Source organism: Erpetoichthys calabaricus, chromosome 15 (assembly GCF_900747795.2).
Source record: "Erpetoichthys calabaricus chromosome 15, fErpCal1.3, whole genome shotgun sequence".
In the NCBI taxonomy this organism is placed as follows: domain Eukaryota; kingdom Metazoa; phylum Chordata; class Cladistia; order Polypteriformes; family Polypteridae; genus Erpetoichthys; species Erpetoichthys calabaricus.
Window position 1 is genome coordinate 52,784,704 of NC_041408.2, and position 17,199 is coordinate 52,801,902.

General features: G+C 40.8%; 1 protein-coding gene across 1 annotated transcript in view; it reads left to right on the forward strand.

The window, feature by feature from the left end:
• The window catches only part of lyst (lysosomal trafficking regulator), a 211,462-nt gene that overhangs the window by 43,101 nt on the left and 151,162 nt on the right, over nucleotides 1-17,199 (forward strand). The window contains exon 2 of the mRNA XM_028820350.2: nucleotides 6,501-6,592. Coding sequence (XP_028676183.1) covers nucleotides 6,501-6,592 — 92 coding nt within the window. The remainder of the gene's footprint in view (nucleotides 1-6,500; nucleotides 6,593-17,199) is intronic.

The following is a 17,199-nucleotide window of genomic DNA, read 5'->3' on the forward strand; positions in this document are numbered from 1 at the left end:
GCTGCCAAAGGTGCATCGACAAAGTATTGAGCAAAGGCTGTGAATACTTATGTACATGTGATTTCTCAGTTTTTAAATTTTTAATAAATTTGCAAAAACCTCAAGTAAACTTTTTCCATGTTGTCATTAATGGGGTGTTGTGTGTAGAATTCTGAGGAAAAAAATGAATTTAATCCATTTTGGAATAAGGCTGTAACATAACAAAATATGGAAAAAGTGATGCGCTGTGAATACTTTCCGGATGCACTGTACTATTTGAAATTGGAAAAAATCAAATATACAGTTAGAGGTTCTGTACAGAATTTTTTTAAAACCTGGCAGGATATAATCAATAAAATTTTAGAATAAGCTCTTAAAGCACCGAGGAAGCAATTATCTCCGCATCTCTTTTTCCTCTCCATTCATCTCTACTGGCCTATTAAACTCATCAATGTAGGTATGTCTACAAGTCTTAAGTTTTACTCTGTTGGCCATGCTCTCTCTCTCTGGGGTGGTGGTCGACTTGTTTTCTTTGTTTTTTTTTTTTTTTCAGTCCTATTATTTGTAAAAAAAAATTGATGGATTTGTATGAATTATTACAATAAAATTATAAAAAAAAAAATTAAAAGCGAGAATAAAAACACAGACAAGAAACTGTTCTTTACAATTCAGAGCCATGATGCCTTCCTTTTCAAACAGACTTCTCTCCATCTTTCCCTGATCGAGCCCTGCAGCATGAGACATCCATCAAGTAGGTGCAGACAACCTTTTATTCCGTCTCATGTCCCCACAGCCAATCCCGCGGCATTCCACAGGGAGCCACTGAGCTCTGCTCCACTTGCAATACCTGGCTCCTCCCAGTGAGAGTGCATTGTACTCCCCCTGGTGCCATTCACTGGCTCCTCCCAGTGAGGGCACACCCTGAGTGTAATGGCCGCTCTTGCTACATGGTTGCTCAACAGGAGCAATACCACAGCCTCCTCCTGAGTTGTCTGCCACATGCTCCTTCCTGGTGCTCCCCTTCCTGTCTGCCTGCTTCCTCCCATCTTGCACTGGCTCTTGCTCACTTCTGCCTGTTTCTTTCCATTCCTCTCTAACCTCCCCTCCCTTTCTTCTTCCTCTCGGTTTCCTCCCACCAGCTCGTCCTTATATGCCTCCATTGTTGCAGTGCCTCAATCGCACACAGAAAGTGGATGAAACAATTGAGATAGACTGGTGCATCTCGCCCCAGTTACTACACCAATCTCCTAAATGCTAAGCCACGGACATGCTATACCACAGTCACTTGTTGTCAAGGGGTTTGAGTTCACTGCAGTATAAATGCACCTTTATCTGGAAGCTCCAGCTTGTGGTGAGACAGTACGGTAGCCTAACCTATACAGTAAAGACAAACAAACACACCAAACATTTCAGTAAAAGTGTCATTGAAGGTCATGTTAGAGGATGGAGACAAGAAAATATTTTAACCACTAAATAAACAAATCCAAGTCAATTAGTAAGAAATGAAAGGAGTGTGACACAGCTCTAAATATGCCTAGAGCAGGCCATCCACAAACACTGAGTGATCTTACAAGAAGACGACAAGTAAGGGAGCCCACCAAAAGACATACAATAACTCCGAAACAGTTAATGAGACCGGAGAGAGTATGTAGACAACTCTTGCCCAGGTACATTTGCAGTTTACTGTTAAAAAAAAAAAAAAACACACACATGACATCTTCAGCTAGAAGATGTTTCTGTGGTCTGAGGAGACCAAAATTGAGTTTTTCGGCCATCCATAGAAATGCCATGTTTCCACTGCACATTATCAAAAACACACCATCCCCACCATGAAGTATGGTGGGAAGCAGTATCATGGTTTCAGGATGAATCTTAGCAGCAGCCCCTGGAAGGCTTGTGGGGGTAAATTTAATGCAGATAAATACGAGGAAATCCTGGACAAAAACCTGATGTAGTCAGTAAGAAATCTGCACCTAGGGAGAGATCTTTTTTTTCCAGCCAGATTAAAAAAAAAAAGCCAATGCTACACATGAATGGCTTATAAACAGCAATGTCAATGTCCTAAAGTGGCAGTGTCATAGTCCAGATGTCAGTTCTACTGAGAATTTGTGGTAGGACTTGAAAAAAGACCGTTCACTTGTGATCCTCATAAAGCCTGAGAGATTTTCAAGCAGATTTGTAAAGAAAAATGAGGAAGAAATTAATGTCTACAGTGGTGTGTGGTGTGTCTACAGTTTGCCCCCTTCCTGATTTCTTATTCTTTTGCATGTTTGTCACACAAAATGTTTCTGATCATCAAACACATTTAACCATTAGTCAAATATAACACAAGTAAACACAAAATGCAGTTTTTAAATGATGGTTTTTATTATTTAGGGAGAAAAAAAATCCAAACCTACATGGCCCTGTGTGAAAAAGTAATTGCCCCCTTGTTAAAAAATAACCTAACTGTGGTGTATCACACCTGAGTTCAATTTCCGTAGCCACCCCCAGGCCTGATTACTGCCACACCTGTTTCAATCAAGAAATCACTTAAATAGGAGCTGCCTGACACAGAGAAGTAGACCAAAAGCACCTCAAAAGCTAGACATCATGCCAAGATCCAAAGAAATTCAGGAACAAATGAGAACAGAAGTAATTGAGATCTATCAGTCTGGTAAAGGTTATAAAGCCATTTCTAAAGCTTTGGGACTCCAGCGAACCACAGTGAGAGCCATTATCCACAAATGGCAAAAACATGGAACAGTGGTGAACCTTCCCAGGAGTGGCCAGCCAACCAAAATTACCCCAAGAGCGCAGAGACGACTCATCCGAGAGGTCACAAAAGACCCCAGGACAACGTCTAAAGAACTGCAGGCCTCACTTGCCTCAATTAAGGTCAGTGTTAACGACTCCACCATAAGAAAGAGACTGGGCAAAAACGGCCTGCATGGCAGATGTCCAAGACGCAAACCACTGTTAAGCAAAAAGAACATTAAGGCTCGTCTCAATTTTGCTAAGAAACATCTCAATGATTGCCAAGACTTTTGGGAAAATACCTTGTGGACTGATGAGTCAAAAGTTGAACTTTTTGGAAGGCAAATGTCCCGTTACATCTGGCGTAAAAGGAACACAGCATTTCAGAAAAAGAACATCATACCAACAGTAAAATATGGTGGTGGTAGTGTGATGGTCTGGGGTTGTTTTGCTGCTTCAGGACCTGGAAGGCTTGCTGTGATAGATGGAACCATGAATTCTACTGTCTACCAAAAAATCCTGAAGGAGAATGTCCGGCCATCTGTTCGTCAACTCAAGCTGAAGCGATCTTGGGTGCTGCAACAGGACAATGACCCAAAACACACCAGCAAATCCACCTCTGAATGGCTGAAGAAAAACAAAATGAAGACTTTGGAGTGGCCTAGTCAAAGTCCTGACCTGAATCCAATTGAGATGCTATGGCATGACCTTAAAAAGGCGGTTCATGCTAGAAAACCCTCAAATAAAGCTGAATTACAACAATTTTGCAAAGATGATGGGCCAAAATTCCTCCAGAGCGCTGTAAAAGACTCATTGCAAGTTATCGCAAACGCTTGATTGCAGTTATTGCTGCTAAGGGTGGCCCAACCAGTTATTAGGTTCAGGGGGCAATTACTTTTTCACATAGGGCCATGTAGGTTTGGATTTTTTTTTCTCCTTAAATAATAAAAACCACCATTTACAAACTGCATTTTGTGTTTACTTGTGTTATATTTGACTAATGGTTAAATGTGTTTGATGATCAGAAACATTTTGTGTGACAAACATGCAAAAGAATAAGAAATCAGGAAGGGGGCAAATAGTTTTTCACACCACTGTATATGTGCAAATCTGACAGAAACCTTACGTGAGGCTGTCATGGCTGCCAAAGATGTATCTACTAAATGATAATGATTTAACGGGAGTGAATACTAACAGGATTAATAATAATCATCATTATAATAATAATTTATATTTCTAATTTAGACCAATTTGCAGAGATTTTATTTTTACACTAAAGAGTTTCTGTCAAAAAAAATCAAATTAAGGTAATGCTCCACCCAGAATTTTTATTTATTTTTTTTTTAACGTACTGTAGTTTGTAGTGATGAAGTTTGTAGTGTACTGAGAAATACTTTGAATCATGTGTTTTCATGCAGAATATAGACAAAAAAGTTTATGACTTAATAGAAATCAGTGGTGACGATGTGGAAAAAGTCCATAGAAAAGAAAAAAAACTGACAATACTTGTGTCGCATAACCTTAATATGTTATCCAGTTGTATGCTCAAAACATGCATTTTTTGGCAAAATTTGTTGAATTAAAATTTCCTGAATAATCAATGCACTTCATAAACAGGAAACTCACTCCCATAATACTGCACTTTTGAATTCAGTGGTCAAAAGTCTTATACTTTGTGATAAAGTGGATTTTTTTATTTGAATGAAATAAGTAGTACTAAGCAATTTGTATTTATAGTTTTTATTTTATACAATACTTTAAAAACATTTAATTTTGTATTATTTTGATTTCCCCGCCAACCCAAAATTAATACATTAATCATGTATAAATTGTGTACTTTTCCTAATAGCATAAATGTAGAAACCAACCAAAACCTCACCCCTAATCCTTTTTTGGCAGAAAGGGTTAACCAAACCAAAATCTTGGTTTATAATGCCTAAATTATAACATTGTTTTTGTCTGAAACCACAAATGAGTACTATTCACTGTTTACTTTTTCATGTTAGTCTTAGGCAGGAATTAAAACTACCAAAACCGTTATGGTGTTTTTGAAAAGAAACAATGTAGCAGCATATTTGTACATTAGGGAAAGAGATATAAATGTGTCATCTGAAGTAAATTATGCACATGTAGGAGTAGCTTGTAGCCACTAATAGTCCCCAGCACTCGAACTAATACACAAGTATTTAAAATCAAATGGTGAGGGCAGCTTTACCCGTTTTTTCTGCACCACTAAATGTGCAGTAAATTGTTTTTTTTCTCTCTCTCTCTCTTCACATAGTAGTGCTCTAGCATGACCAGGCAATAAAGGTGGGTAGGTAGGTCCGGAGGCAAGTATGACAGAATAGATGGTACTAAGATGAAACCCTCACTGCCACCTTATAGTATTTACAGTATGTCCTAGGGCAACAAGAAATTCCATAGGGTACAGGTTTATCAGTCATCACCAGGTCACTCATAACAAATATAAAAATGTATGTAAGTGTGACCTGGTTTTAGTCTGTGACAAGAAGATAAAATATAAATGATAGAACAGCACATGGTACTACACACTTATATATCTGTGGCTAGTCTACCATGGTATGAAAATGATCTGTTTCATAAAATCTTTCTAAATAAAAGTTTATTTGAAATTTGAAAACACCTACATTGGCCATTTGTTTGGCACCTAATGCTTTGAAACATGAGGAAAATCTGTAGTGATGTGACATGTAATTCACTCACAGAAGCTAAGAATCACAGTGTGGTTTGACATGTCAGGGGTCTATGGCGTGTATTGCCACATGTACAGGATATTTTTTAAAAAATAGTGCAGCACAGACCTTGTGAGTATAGGTGTGCAGCTTAAATGGAAAGCTGCAGAGTGCTTAATGGAGAAATGGTCTACACATGCATGAGACCAATTGGCTCAGCTACTTCTCATTAACACTATGTAGAATGTTGAGGTGGCTGCTACTTTCACAAAAGAATAGATGGTTTGAGGGGGTCAGAGAAAGGGAAGGAATAAGAAATTGAGGTTAAAAAGAGAACAAAATTGGGTTGGAGCCAGTGCAAGAGGAAGATGATGAAGCATTCCAGGAGCTACTTTTGAGCTTGAAAGCAGGAGTGACAGAGTGCCCTGTGGTCCTGTGTACACCTTTGGAAGTCGCAGGAGAAGGGAGTCGGGCTTAAATTGTCTCGGGGATGCCTTAAAGAAGGTGGCTGGAGGGAAGTCATTGGTGGGACTGCATTTGCCAGTGTCTCAGCCTTGCTGAGCATATACAGTATGAACATGAATTGATGGGTGAGCAGGGTAAGATGGGGGTTGTGTTTCAAAGAAGCACTGGGGCTCGAGCTGAATAATGATTCTGATTTTAACCTTGTTTTTAACTGTTATTTGTTACATCATTTTATTGGGTTATTAGGTTTCTCACACAGAACTGTTTAAAGATTATTTATTGTCCACTATGTGGACTGAATTTTGCTTTGGGCACATTCTTAGTTTTTAATAAAAATCTCTTTTGCGCCATAACTGTTATTTGTGATCTTATTTGTCCTAGTCCATCTTGGTTATGACCATCTATGTCCTGGGAAATGGAAGAGGCCCATGACTGTGGGCACCTAGTGCATCACAGGCAGAGATGTGCAATTAACAGGAATGCTAAAATGCATACATCATTACCAAAAAATAAATCTGCAGTACTGAATTAGTGTTGTTATCTTGGGTTTTTAAAGCCAATGTAATGTGATGAAAGCTTATACAGTGAACTCAATTTAACACTAATAATGTTGTTTTTTGTTTGCAGGCAAGCCTTGAATACTTGGAGAAGTTCCTCTGTACATTTCATTATTCCAGGCATATAGGGAATCTCGGTCTAAATGATGTGGTAAAGTTCTGGTAGGTGAAGCTATGATGTTGATTTTTAAACTTTCTTAATTTTTCACCTAATAAGTTAGTTTGTGTCTGCAGTTTTTAAAATGATTTTGTTTTGCATATATTGTAAGATGCCTGATTTGAACTTTCAAGTGTCATTTGTGAATTTCCCCTTGAGGATTAATAAATAAGTAACGTAGCACTGAAGCCTATGATATGGGAATTTTAAATACAAATTAAAAGTAAACAAGAGACCATAAATTCAAAAAGGATAAATATGGGTTTTGTTAAGAATAGTCTCATTAAATTCATAGCGGCACTTTATAATCTTACATTAATGATAGAATATGGTTGTCTGTTTTCCAGAACATGTTTATAGATTCATTATTGTCACATGTGCAGGAGTACAGTGAAATTTCTACTTGCACATGCTAATCAATGTGAAACAAGTTGCCACTCTTAGGTGCTATTACTATTGAGTATAACCTCTTCAACTCAAAAGGTCTGTCTTCCTTACTTGGACAATCTCAGAACATATTTGTCATTAACAGATAAGAGTAATTTTCTGCGGAGAATGCCACCCCAAAGCGCTTTACAAGTTCAGAGCTGTAGTACATCTGTTCATATGTTATCTCATATATTATGGATGGCCAGTGATTAAAGTGACAAAAAGTTGCTAGAGAACAATCCAGGTAACAGCATGCCATGTAGGTGTAGCCAGTTCCATGGGCAAAATGGATGGTGAAGAAGGCCTTGAAGCTCTGGTAGGAGATCAAAACACCTCTTAACACTAGAATTACCAGAGCCTACGAAAAAACTCGTATATCCGGCCCACCTTAAATCGCTTCTTAAATCCGTTCACACCTCTCCGCCAGCATCCTTTGTCCTGTAAATGTGCTGATAAAAGACAAGCTGCCAGCAACCGGCTATTCCATCCCCCCACCGACTTAGAATGTGAGCGAAGTTTTCCCAGCTCACGCCTTGATTGATTATGTGGGAGTGAAGTGGAGTTTTACAGTGGAAATGAGACATCATTATTCTAAAGTAATCTGTGTAAACACATTGTTAAAACAGAAACTTTTTCATATTTTAGTAATAAATGTTACAAAATGTAGTAGGCATAAACTATAGAATATATAAAGCCCGAGTTCCAAAGATCAAATAAACACTTTCACAAAAGCTTCAAGAATGATTCAACAGCTTCTGTGGCGTAGCGCGCTAAGATTTGCCTCTTAGCGCAGAGCAGCTTTTCCTTGCCTCACAGACCGGAGTTCGATTCCCCGCTGGGGATGAAGTGTTGCTCTTTTTTTCTTTTCTTTTAAACCTCAAACGGACATAAAATTTATACATTGGTATGCACTGTCAGTTACTGAGATCGTTATATTTTCATGTAGGATGCTCCTTTTCAATTATTTTTTTAACAATTGAGACTGCAATTAACAGGAACAACTGTCCTTATAACTTATTTTTAAGATCCATAACACACAGACAGACAGAGCACTGCGTAATAGAGAGACAGACAGGCAGAGAAGTCACTAGATATATAAATAAACAGGGAAGCCACGTGTACTGAAAGAAAAAAAGAACAACATGTGCGTTGTCCTTGCTGCACTGAATAAGCGCGGGCGCTCTAACATCACCCCTCCCCCGATCTTACTTAGAGAGTCAGGGACAACGCACATGTTGTTCTTTTTTTTCTTTCAGTACACGTGGCTTCCCTGTTTATTTATATATCTAGTGACTTCTCTGCCTGTCTGTCTCTCTATTACGCAGTGCTCTGTCTGTCTGTGTGTAATGGATCTTAAAAATAACAGTTATAAGGACAGTTGTTCCTGTTAATTGCAGTCTCAATTGTTAAAAAAATATTTTAAAAGGAGCATCCCACATGAAAATATAACGATCTCAGTAACTGACAGTGCATACCAATGTACAAATTTTATGTCCGTTTGAGGTTTAAAAGAAAAGAAAAAAAAAGCAACACTTCATCCCCAGCAGGGAATCGAACTCAGGTCTGTGAGGCAAGGAAAAGCTGCTCTGCGTTAAGAGGCAAATCTTAGCGCGCTACGCCACAGAAGCTGTTGAATCTTTCTTGATGCTTTTGTGAAAGTGTTTATTTGATCTTTGGAACTCGGGCTTTATATATTCTATAGTTTATGCCTACTACATTTTGTAACATTTATTACTAAAATATGAAAAAGTTTCTGTTTTAACAATGTGTTTACACAGATTACTTTAGAATAATGATGTCTTATTTCCACTGTAAAACTCCACTTCACTCCCACATAATCAATCAAGGCGTGAGCTGGGAAAACTTCGCTCACGTCCTAAGTCGGTGGGGGGATGGAATAGCCGGCTGCTGGCAGCTTGTCTTTTATCAGCACATTTAGAGGACAAAGGATGCTGGCGGAGAGGTGTGAACGGATTTAAGAAGCGATTTAAGGTGGGCCGGATATACGAGTTTTTTCGTAGGCTCTGGTAATTCTAGTGTTAAGATATTGTGAGTTGTACATACCTACATCTGCTTTTAGAATACTGCAAAGGCTTTCCATCACATCAATTGTGTATTTCTCTTTTCAATATTTCCAACTGTCAACATTACTGAAAATCCTCTCAGCTGTAAGTGAAACTAATTAGAGGAAGTAATAGAAAATGAGTTCCCATGACATGACCAAAAAACTCCAAGATGACATATTTTCAGAGGAATCGCTACTGTAATTTGGAACTATTCTCATTACAAAAGAGGTTAAAGGTCAATCAAACAAAGAACCTGTGTCTGCAGTGCAAAATAATTGATTTTCTACTACAATGTAATTCAGTTCCACAACCCCTTATTCTGCTTTTCTAAAATTCAAAAAGTTCTAAAATTAGCATATTTTCCAGAGATGGCTACTTTAATAATAGTTATAGTAATAATACACGTGCTTAGGACATTGTGAGCATACAATTGGATGGATTGCCATATGGATTCTGCAACACGAGTAATGTGAGATTTTTTCACGGATGTTTTTGGTATAGTTTGCTGTTGTCCAGCATTGGTCACCACAAAGCCCTGTTCTGTTAAAAACTTGATACCTGTTGTGATATTTGCCCAGACACCACCAGTCGGAGACCACATCTTTATAAAAGACACACGTTTATTTTCCATTAAATAAACACAGTTCTTCACTCCACACAAAGCACACAGCAAAAATCACCCCAAAATCAAGTCTTTCTCAGTCCTTGGCCGCCTTTCCTCTCCTCCTGGGAGCTTCGTCCTACTCCCACTCCCGACTCTGGCTCAACGACAGTAAGGAGTCGGCCCCTTTTATCCCTGCCCGGATGTGCTCCAGGTGGCTGATGACGTCCCTCTTGCAGCACTTCCTGGTGTGGCGGAAGTGCTGCCCTTTGACCCTGAAACACTCTGGACGTCCCTGGCCGATCCCTCCGCCATCTTGCAGAGTGTGGCGGAAGTAACAACATCCGGGTCACACGAGGTGTAAAGCGCCCCCAGGCGGTGGCCACGGGTCCCAACAAGTCCGACAGTTTGTTCTCCTTTCCCGTGGTCCTCTCCTGCTCCGTGGCAGTTGTGCCCTCGTGGCCCGGAAGTTATTCTTGCCACCTTCCGGTCCTTTCTGGCGTCCCGGCCAGGTAATAATCCTGGCCACGTGCGACACTGTGTTCTGTGTGACGCTTTGAGAGAGTTTAGCCATCACTGCAATCTACATGGGATAAGTAAAATATAATATATAGCATTTGTGGGTGGAAAATTACTTCAAAATCTTTCTGGTAACTTTAAATGTTTTTCAGAATTTGATAAAGTGACTAAGTATAAAACTAACTTTGCTACATTTGCTCTTTTTCCTTTGCATTGCTTTCTCCTTGCCCATCATTTTCTTTTTACCGCTACACTTACCTAGCAATTCATGTATTGGAGATTTGAGTAGATTATCTGACTGCCAGTCTAAATTACCATCATATACATATGGAGGTTTAGAAATCTTTGAAGCTGTGGCCAAAATTAAATGTCATTTAAATATCACTGCTGTTGAAAAGAACAAAACAATTATTTTAATTTCATTAGTTCTATACATCTCCTTGCTTCATGTTCATTAGTCTGGCTAGAGTTACTGTAAGTTCACTGATTTCTACAATTGCTTTTGATGGGAAGAAACTAAAACTTAAACACACAGTACTCCTTCATGTGTGGGACAAGGCTGGGGTCTTTCTCATTGATCTGCAGGTCTGTCACCAAGCCTTTCTGATTGCTACTTGAAAGTGAGGATTGAATTTCTTTGCTTTTTCATTATGATTTAAGTTTGTAAGCTCCTTGTCAATTTTATTTTTGTCCTGTTGTACCACATTAAACAATCCTAAACACTTTTGACCTGTTGTCTTGTTTAGAGGTACTTTGGTCAGTCATGGTCTAACCTGCTATATTCTAACACAGGGTCACGGGGGTCTGCTGGAGCCAATCCCAGCCAGCACAGGGCGCAAGGCAGGAGCAAACCCCGGGCAGGGCGCCAACCCACCACAGGGCACACACACACACACACACACACACGGAACAATTTAGTATCGCCAATGCACTTAACCTGCATGTCTTTGGACTATGGGAAGAAACTGGAGCACCCGGAGAAAACCCACGCAGACATGGGGAGAACTTGCAAACTCCATGCAGGGAGGACCTGGGAAGCGAACCCAGAGCTCCTTACTAAGAGGCAGCAGTGCTACAACTGCGCCACCGTGCCTCCCCAGGTACTTTGGTGCAATTCCAAATTCAAATATTTAAGTTTATTTTATGATAATATTAAAGGGTATGCACCCATATTTGTTCCTTCATTAATCATGGTGTGGGATTGGTACTTTAAATGATAATGAGCGTAGGCACTATACAGTGGTGTGAAAAACTATTTGCCCCCTTCCTGATTTCTTATTCTTTTGCATGTTTGTCACACAAAATGTTTCTGATCATCAAACACATTTAACCATTAGTCAAATATAACACAAGTAAACACAAAATGCAGTTTGTAAATGGTGGTTTTTATTATTTAGGGAGAAAAAAAAATCCAAACCTACATGGCCCTGTGTGAAAAAGTAATTGCCCCCTGAACCTAATAACTGGTTGGGCCACCCTTAGCAGCAATAACTGCAATCAAGCGTTTGCGATAACTTGCAATGAGTCTTTTACAGCACTCTGGAGGAATTTTGGCCCACTCATCTTTGCAAAATTGTTGTAATTCAGCTTTATTTGAGGGTTTTCTAGCATGAACCGCCTTTTTAAGGTCATGCCATAGCATCTCAATTGGATTCAGGTCAGGACTTTGACTAGGCCACTCCAAAGTCTTCATTTTGTTTTTCTTCAGCCATTCAGAGGTGGATTTGCTGGTGTGTTTTGGGTCATTGTCCTGTTGCAGCACCCAAGATCGCTTCAGCTTGAGTTGACGAACAGATGGCCGGACATTCTCCTTCAGGATTTTTTGGTAGACAGTAGAATTCATGGTTCCATCTATCACAGCAAGCGTTCCAGGTCCTGAAGCAGCAAAACAACCCCAGACCATCACACTACCACCACCATATTTTACTGTTGGTATGATGTTCTTTTTCTGAAATGCTGTGTTCCTTTTACGCCAGATGTAACGGGACATTTGCCTTCCAAAAAGTTCAACTTTTGTCTCATCAGTCCACAAGGTATTTTCCCAAAAGTCTTGGCAATCATTGAGATGTTTCTTAGCAAAATTGAGACGAGCCCTAATGTTCTTTTTGCTTAACAGTGGTTTGCGTCTTGGAAATCTGCCATGCAGGCCGTTTTTGCCCAGTCTCTTTCTTATGGTGGAGTCGTGAACACTGACCTTAATTGAGGCAAGTGAGGCCTGCAGTTCTTTAGACGTTGTCCTGGGGTCTTTTGTGACCTCTCGGATGAGTCGTCTCTGCGCTCTTGGGGTAATTTTGGTTGGCCGGCCACTCCTGGGAAGGTTCACCACTGTTCCATGTTTTTGCCATTTGTGGATAATGGCTCTCACTGTGGTTCGCTGGAGTCCCAAAGCTTTAGAAATGGCTTTATAACCTTTACCAGACTGATAGATCTCAATTACTTCTGTTCTCATTTGTTCCTGAATTTCTTTGGATCTTGGCATGATGTCTAGCGTTTGAGGTGCTTTTGGTCTACTTCTCTGTGTCAGGCAGCTCCTATTTAAGTGATTTCTTGATTGAAACAGGTGTGGCAGTAATCAGGCCTGGGGGTGGCTACGGAAATTGAACTCAGGTGTGATACACCACAGTTAGGTTATTTTTTAACAAGGGGGCAATTACTTTTTCACACAGGGCCATGTAGGTTTGGATTTTTTTTCTCCCTAAATAATAAAAACCATCATTTAAAAACTGCATTTTGTGTTTACTTGTGTTATATTTGACTAATGGTTAAATGTGTTTGATGATCAGAAACATTTTGTGTGACAAACATGCAAAAGAATAAGAAATCAGGAAGGGGGCAAATAGTTTTTCACACCACTGTATAATTGAAAACTTGTATGTGTGGTATGGTGTTGTCACTATTTTTCTTCTTTTATTTACAGCTTCAATTTTTATTAAAATAGAATCACTTCTCTGTTCTAGTCCCATTATCCCATTATCTAGCCACTCTCTTTATTAGTAATTTTGTAACATCTTTCACTGCCATTAATAAACCTACTTCTGCCCTATAGTCTCTTTGCAACTCTTCCCATTAGTTTCAGTCTCTCCTCTCTGTAAAATCTGCACTAGGGAAATTCCTCCTTCTATTGTTGTAATACTGTTATAGTACATTAGTTTCAGAAAAAAACAAACTGTCAGTTAACTCACTTGCTTTATTGAGTTGAATGACTTAAATCCTTGATCTGTTCTATTAAACACTCTTAATTTGTTTATATTTGACACCTTATCAGTATGTCACAGGGATTGTCTCAATTCCCGTTTTCTTCACTTTTTTTTGTTTTTCATCCATATGCTTTGATCTTGTTCTTGTAATTTATTGTTCGTCTTTACAGTGTAGTTTTCATTTATCTCCTCATGTCATTATTTCATTAAATACAACTTTTCTTAGGTTGTTATATTTTCAGCTAATGATTATTTTCCAGATGGAAATCCCCTTGATTGATTATTAGTCATTATTGCCTAACATTCTTTTATAATTTTATTTATTTGGAGTTTCCTACAACATCCATTAGTCGGGCATTTCTAAAAACCCTACTTGCTTAGGTGAATAAGGCTTTTCTGGGTAATGGCCCATGACAATTTCTGCCTAGGCTTATTCTGTTTCACCCTGCAGATCCTTAAGGTTGGGGTGGTAGTTTTAGTATATTGGATTGCATAACTTTTATCCTTCTTCTGTTTGATCATTAGAAGGGGAAAACAGGTTTGTTTCTCATTTTCTTTTCTTGAGTCGGTCTCCTTTTTATGAATACTGTTGTGTTTTTTCATTGGCTTATTTGTATTGTTTCTTGTTCTTTTTGAACTAAAAACCTAGTTTGCAAGAAACAAAAAAAAATCTATGCATTAGGATCCAGGTTTGGTTCAGTGAGGTAACAGAATGCAGTGCATTTTAAATTAGTTGTCCATTAGGAGTGAATTAATACTCATAGCATTTTATCCTTTTTCTGTTTGTTTGTTTGTTTTAAGCAATACAGATATAGACTTTCAAGCTTAGGCTCAGTTCAGGTCAGGTTGGGGAGCATGCATTGGTACAGCATGTTGCCACACCCACCACATGATTAAACAGCTTGGGATCCTGGTTGGCAACCCCCCAGACAGACTCATGGTTCAGTCCCACCCTCTGGAAATGACCACCTATCTGCCACAGCCAGGTGTTATGGGGGTATCCCCTTGGCCTGGTCCAGCCTGTGGTGTTATGGGTCCACAGCTCTCCCTCCAAAGGCCGTTTTTATTTAAATAAATAATCGCCGCGCTCGCGGCTTAGCGAGGGGGCGTGGTGGCTATAGCAAGCCGCAGGGCGATCTGGGGTGTGGGCGTTTTTCGCCTAAGTGCACAGGTGAGAGACTGCCCACATCCGTGATCGTTCCTGTGGCTAATGGGCTGCAGCTGCTATGTCCTCTCTGCATATAAAGAGAAGCGCAAGTCGGTTAGGGAGGAGAAGTAAAAAGTAAAGAAGGAGAGAGTAAAAAAGAAAGGGAAGAGAACGGGAGGTAGAGAGAAGACAGGAAGCAGGTGGAGAAAGCCGGTGTGAGGAAGAAGAGTGAGCGAGCGAGCAAGAGCAGGCTTTCATATGAGAAAGCAGGCAGCTGGGAGGAGAGCCTACGAGAGAAGTGTTTGGCCGACACTCAGTGGGGCTGAAGGAAGCGGTCGCTCCAGCTGAGCGACTAAGTAGCTGGAGTGACCAGTAGAAGTATGGACTTGGCCGTTGCTAGGAGCGGGAGTCGAGGAGGCTTTGGGCAGGTGTAGCCCCAGCGTGAGTGCCTTGGCCGCTGGGAAATATCCCAAGTCTTGGTCCGGTTGGGAGCCCGACGAAGCCAAGGAACGGAGGGCTACCGGACCTGTTTGAAGGGCAGCTGATCCTGCAGGTAGGCGACTCTCCTGTAGAGCAGACCAGATGGGCGTAGCAGGGGAGCCGCCATGAAAATGGAAGACACCGGGTTTTTGATTTTAACATTACTTCCTGTACTATTTTACTTCGTGGTTTTTAGAAGAGTTTTCCTATTTATTGATTTTAACCTCCACGTTTCATTTTATGGATTATTTATTTAATGAAGACTTTGAACACTGCACTGTTGCACGTTGTGGACTTTGTTTTGACTTATGTTAATAAAAGCACTTTGCACTTTTTAACCATCCTCTTGCTCAATTGTTTATTGCCTCACTGTCTAGCTCATCGGTGACATTACCGACAGTGTTGGGTTCAAGGGCTCCCTAACAGCCGATGGGAGCATGGAGCTGAACCCGCATCGTCACATTTGGTGGCAGCGGTGGGATGAGCTAGCAGTGAGGACAGAAGAGGAGACAGAGCAGCAAGCGGGATTGGTGCCTGACTTTTCAAGAACCCACGTACCCGAGCCTGAGGAGGACATGTTTAAGGGACTGAGCTTTTTATGGACATTTATTTATTGCTGGTTTTTATTTGTCTTTTAAAGAGTTCTTATTCTTTTAATGTCCTGTTTTAATGAAGGGGGGCTTGGCTTGGTTTTATTGTGGAATTGATTGTTTTAGTGCTTTTATTGTTTTACTGCAGTGTAGAGTGGCCGAGCTGTGGACCAGGTCTCCAGTTGCATAGGGTTGGTAGTGGTGTGGAGCCTTCCCATGCAACTGGAGTCTTATGGAGGGTGGAATGTCGTGTTATGGGTCCACAGCTCTTCCAGCAAAGGCCGTTTTATTTTAAATAAATAATCGCCGTGCTCGCGGCTTAGCGAGGGGGCGTGGTGGCTGTAGCAAGCCGCAGGGCGATCTGCGGTGTGGGCAGTTTTCACCTAAGTGCACAGGTGGGAAACTGCCCACATCCATGATTGTTCCTGTGGCTAATGGGCTGCAGCTGCCATGTCCTCCCCGCATATATAGCGAAGCGCGAGCCGGTTAAGGGGGGAGAAGAACAGGAAAGAAAGAGACTGAAAGAAACAGAGGTTGCAGGAAGGAAGAATGGAAGGGAGAGAGAGCGAGTGCGCCGGTGCGAGTGAGTGAGTGAGTGAGTGAACAAGCTCACAGCAGCTGAACAGACAACCTGGGTGTGAGGCCGACACCCCAGGAGTAGTTGTTGTCACTCTCGCAGAGCTTTATGAAGGACGGGAGTGACAAGAAAGTGGATGATTCTCCACGGAAGACCGCGGGGAATCGGGACTTGGGAACGTGGTGTCCACCACGTGAGAGCCTTGGCCGTTGGTGGATTTCCCAGGTCACTGTCAGGGTAAGCCGACTGTAGCCGAGGATCGGAAAGGCTACTGACAGTTGCAGTAGGAGCAGGTAGAAGGCCAGCTGCAGAAAGAGCGTCTTGCCTGTAGCGCAGCCCACACGGGAGTAGCAGGGGGACCGCCAGAGTAACTAAGAAGCACCGGGATTGTCATTTGTTTTTAAAGACTGCTTCCTGTAGATGTTTGAACCTCGTTGTGAACCTCGTTTTAAAGGATTGTTGTTTTTGTGTCTTTTAACCTCCACGTTTCTTTAATGGATTGTTTATTTATTTATTGAACTTTGAAAACTGCACTATTGCACTTTGTGATTTTATTTTAATAAAAGCACTTTGCACTTTTTTAACCATCCTCTTGCTCAATTGTTTATTGCCTCACTGTCTAGCTTATCGGTGACATTACCGATGGTGTTGGGTTCAAGGGCTCCCTAACAGCCGATGGGAGTATGTTGCAGAACCCGCATCATCACACAGCCGCTCAGGTCCTCAACCGTGAGGATCCTGCGAGCTAGATTACCCTTGAGGAATAGTGCCACATATTTATAGTGCCGTAACTGACGCTCCCTCACAATGCAGGTAATGTGCCTCATTCAGGACTATACAGTATGAGCAACAGCGCATTCGACACAAAGTCAGACCAGCAGATCCCAAGAATTCTCCAAAGAGATGCAGTACCAAAGGAGGTCTAGTCGTCATCTCAGGTCACTGGATAGCGTCCATGTCTTGCAACCATATAGCAAAACAGAAAGCAACAGGGCTCTAAAGACTT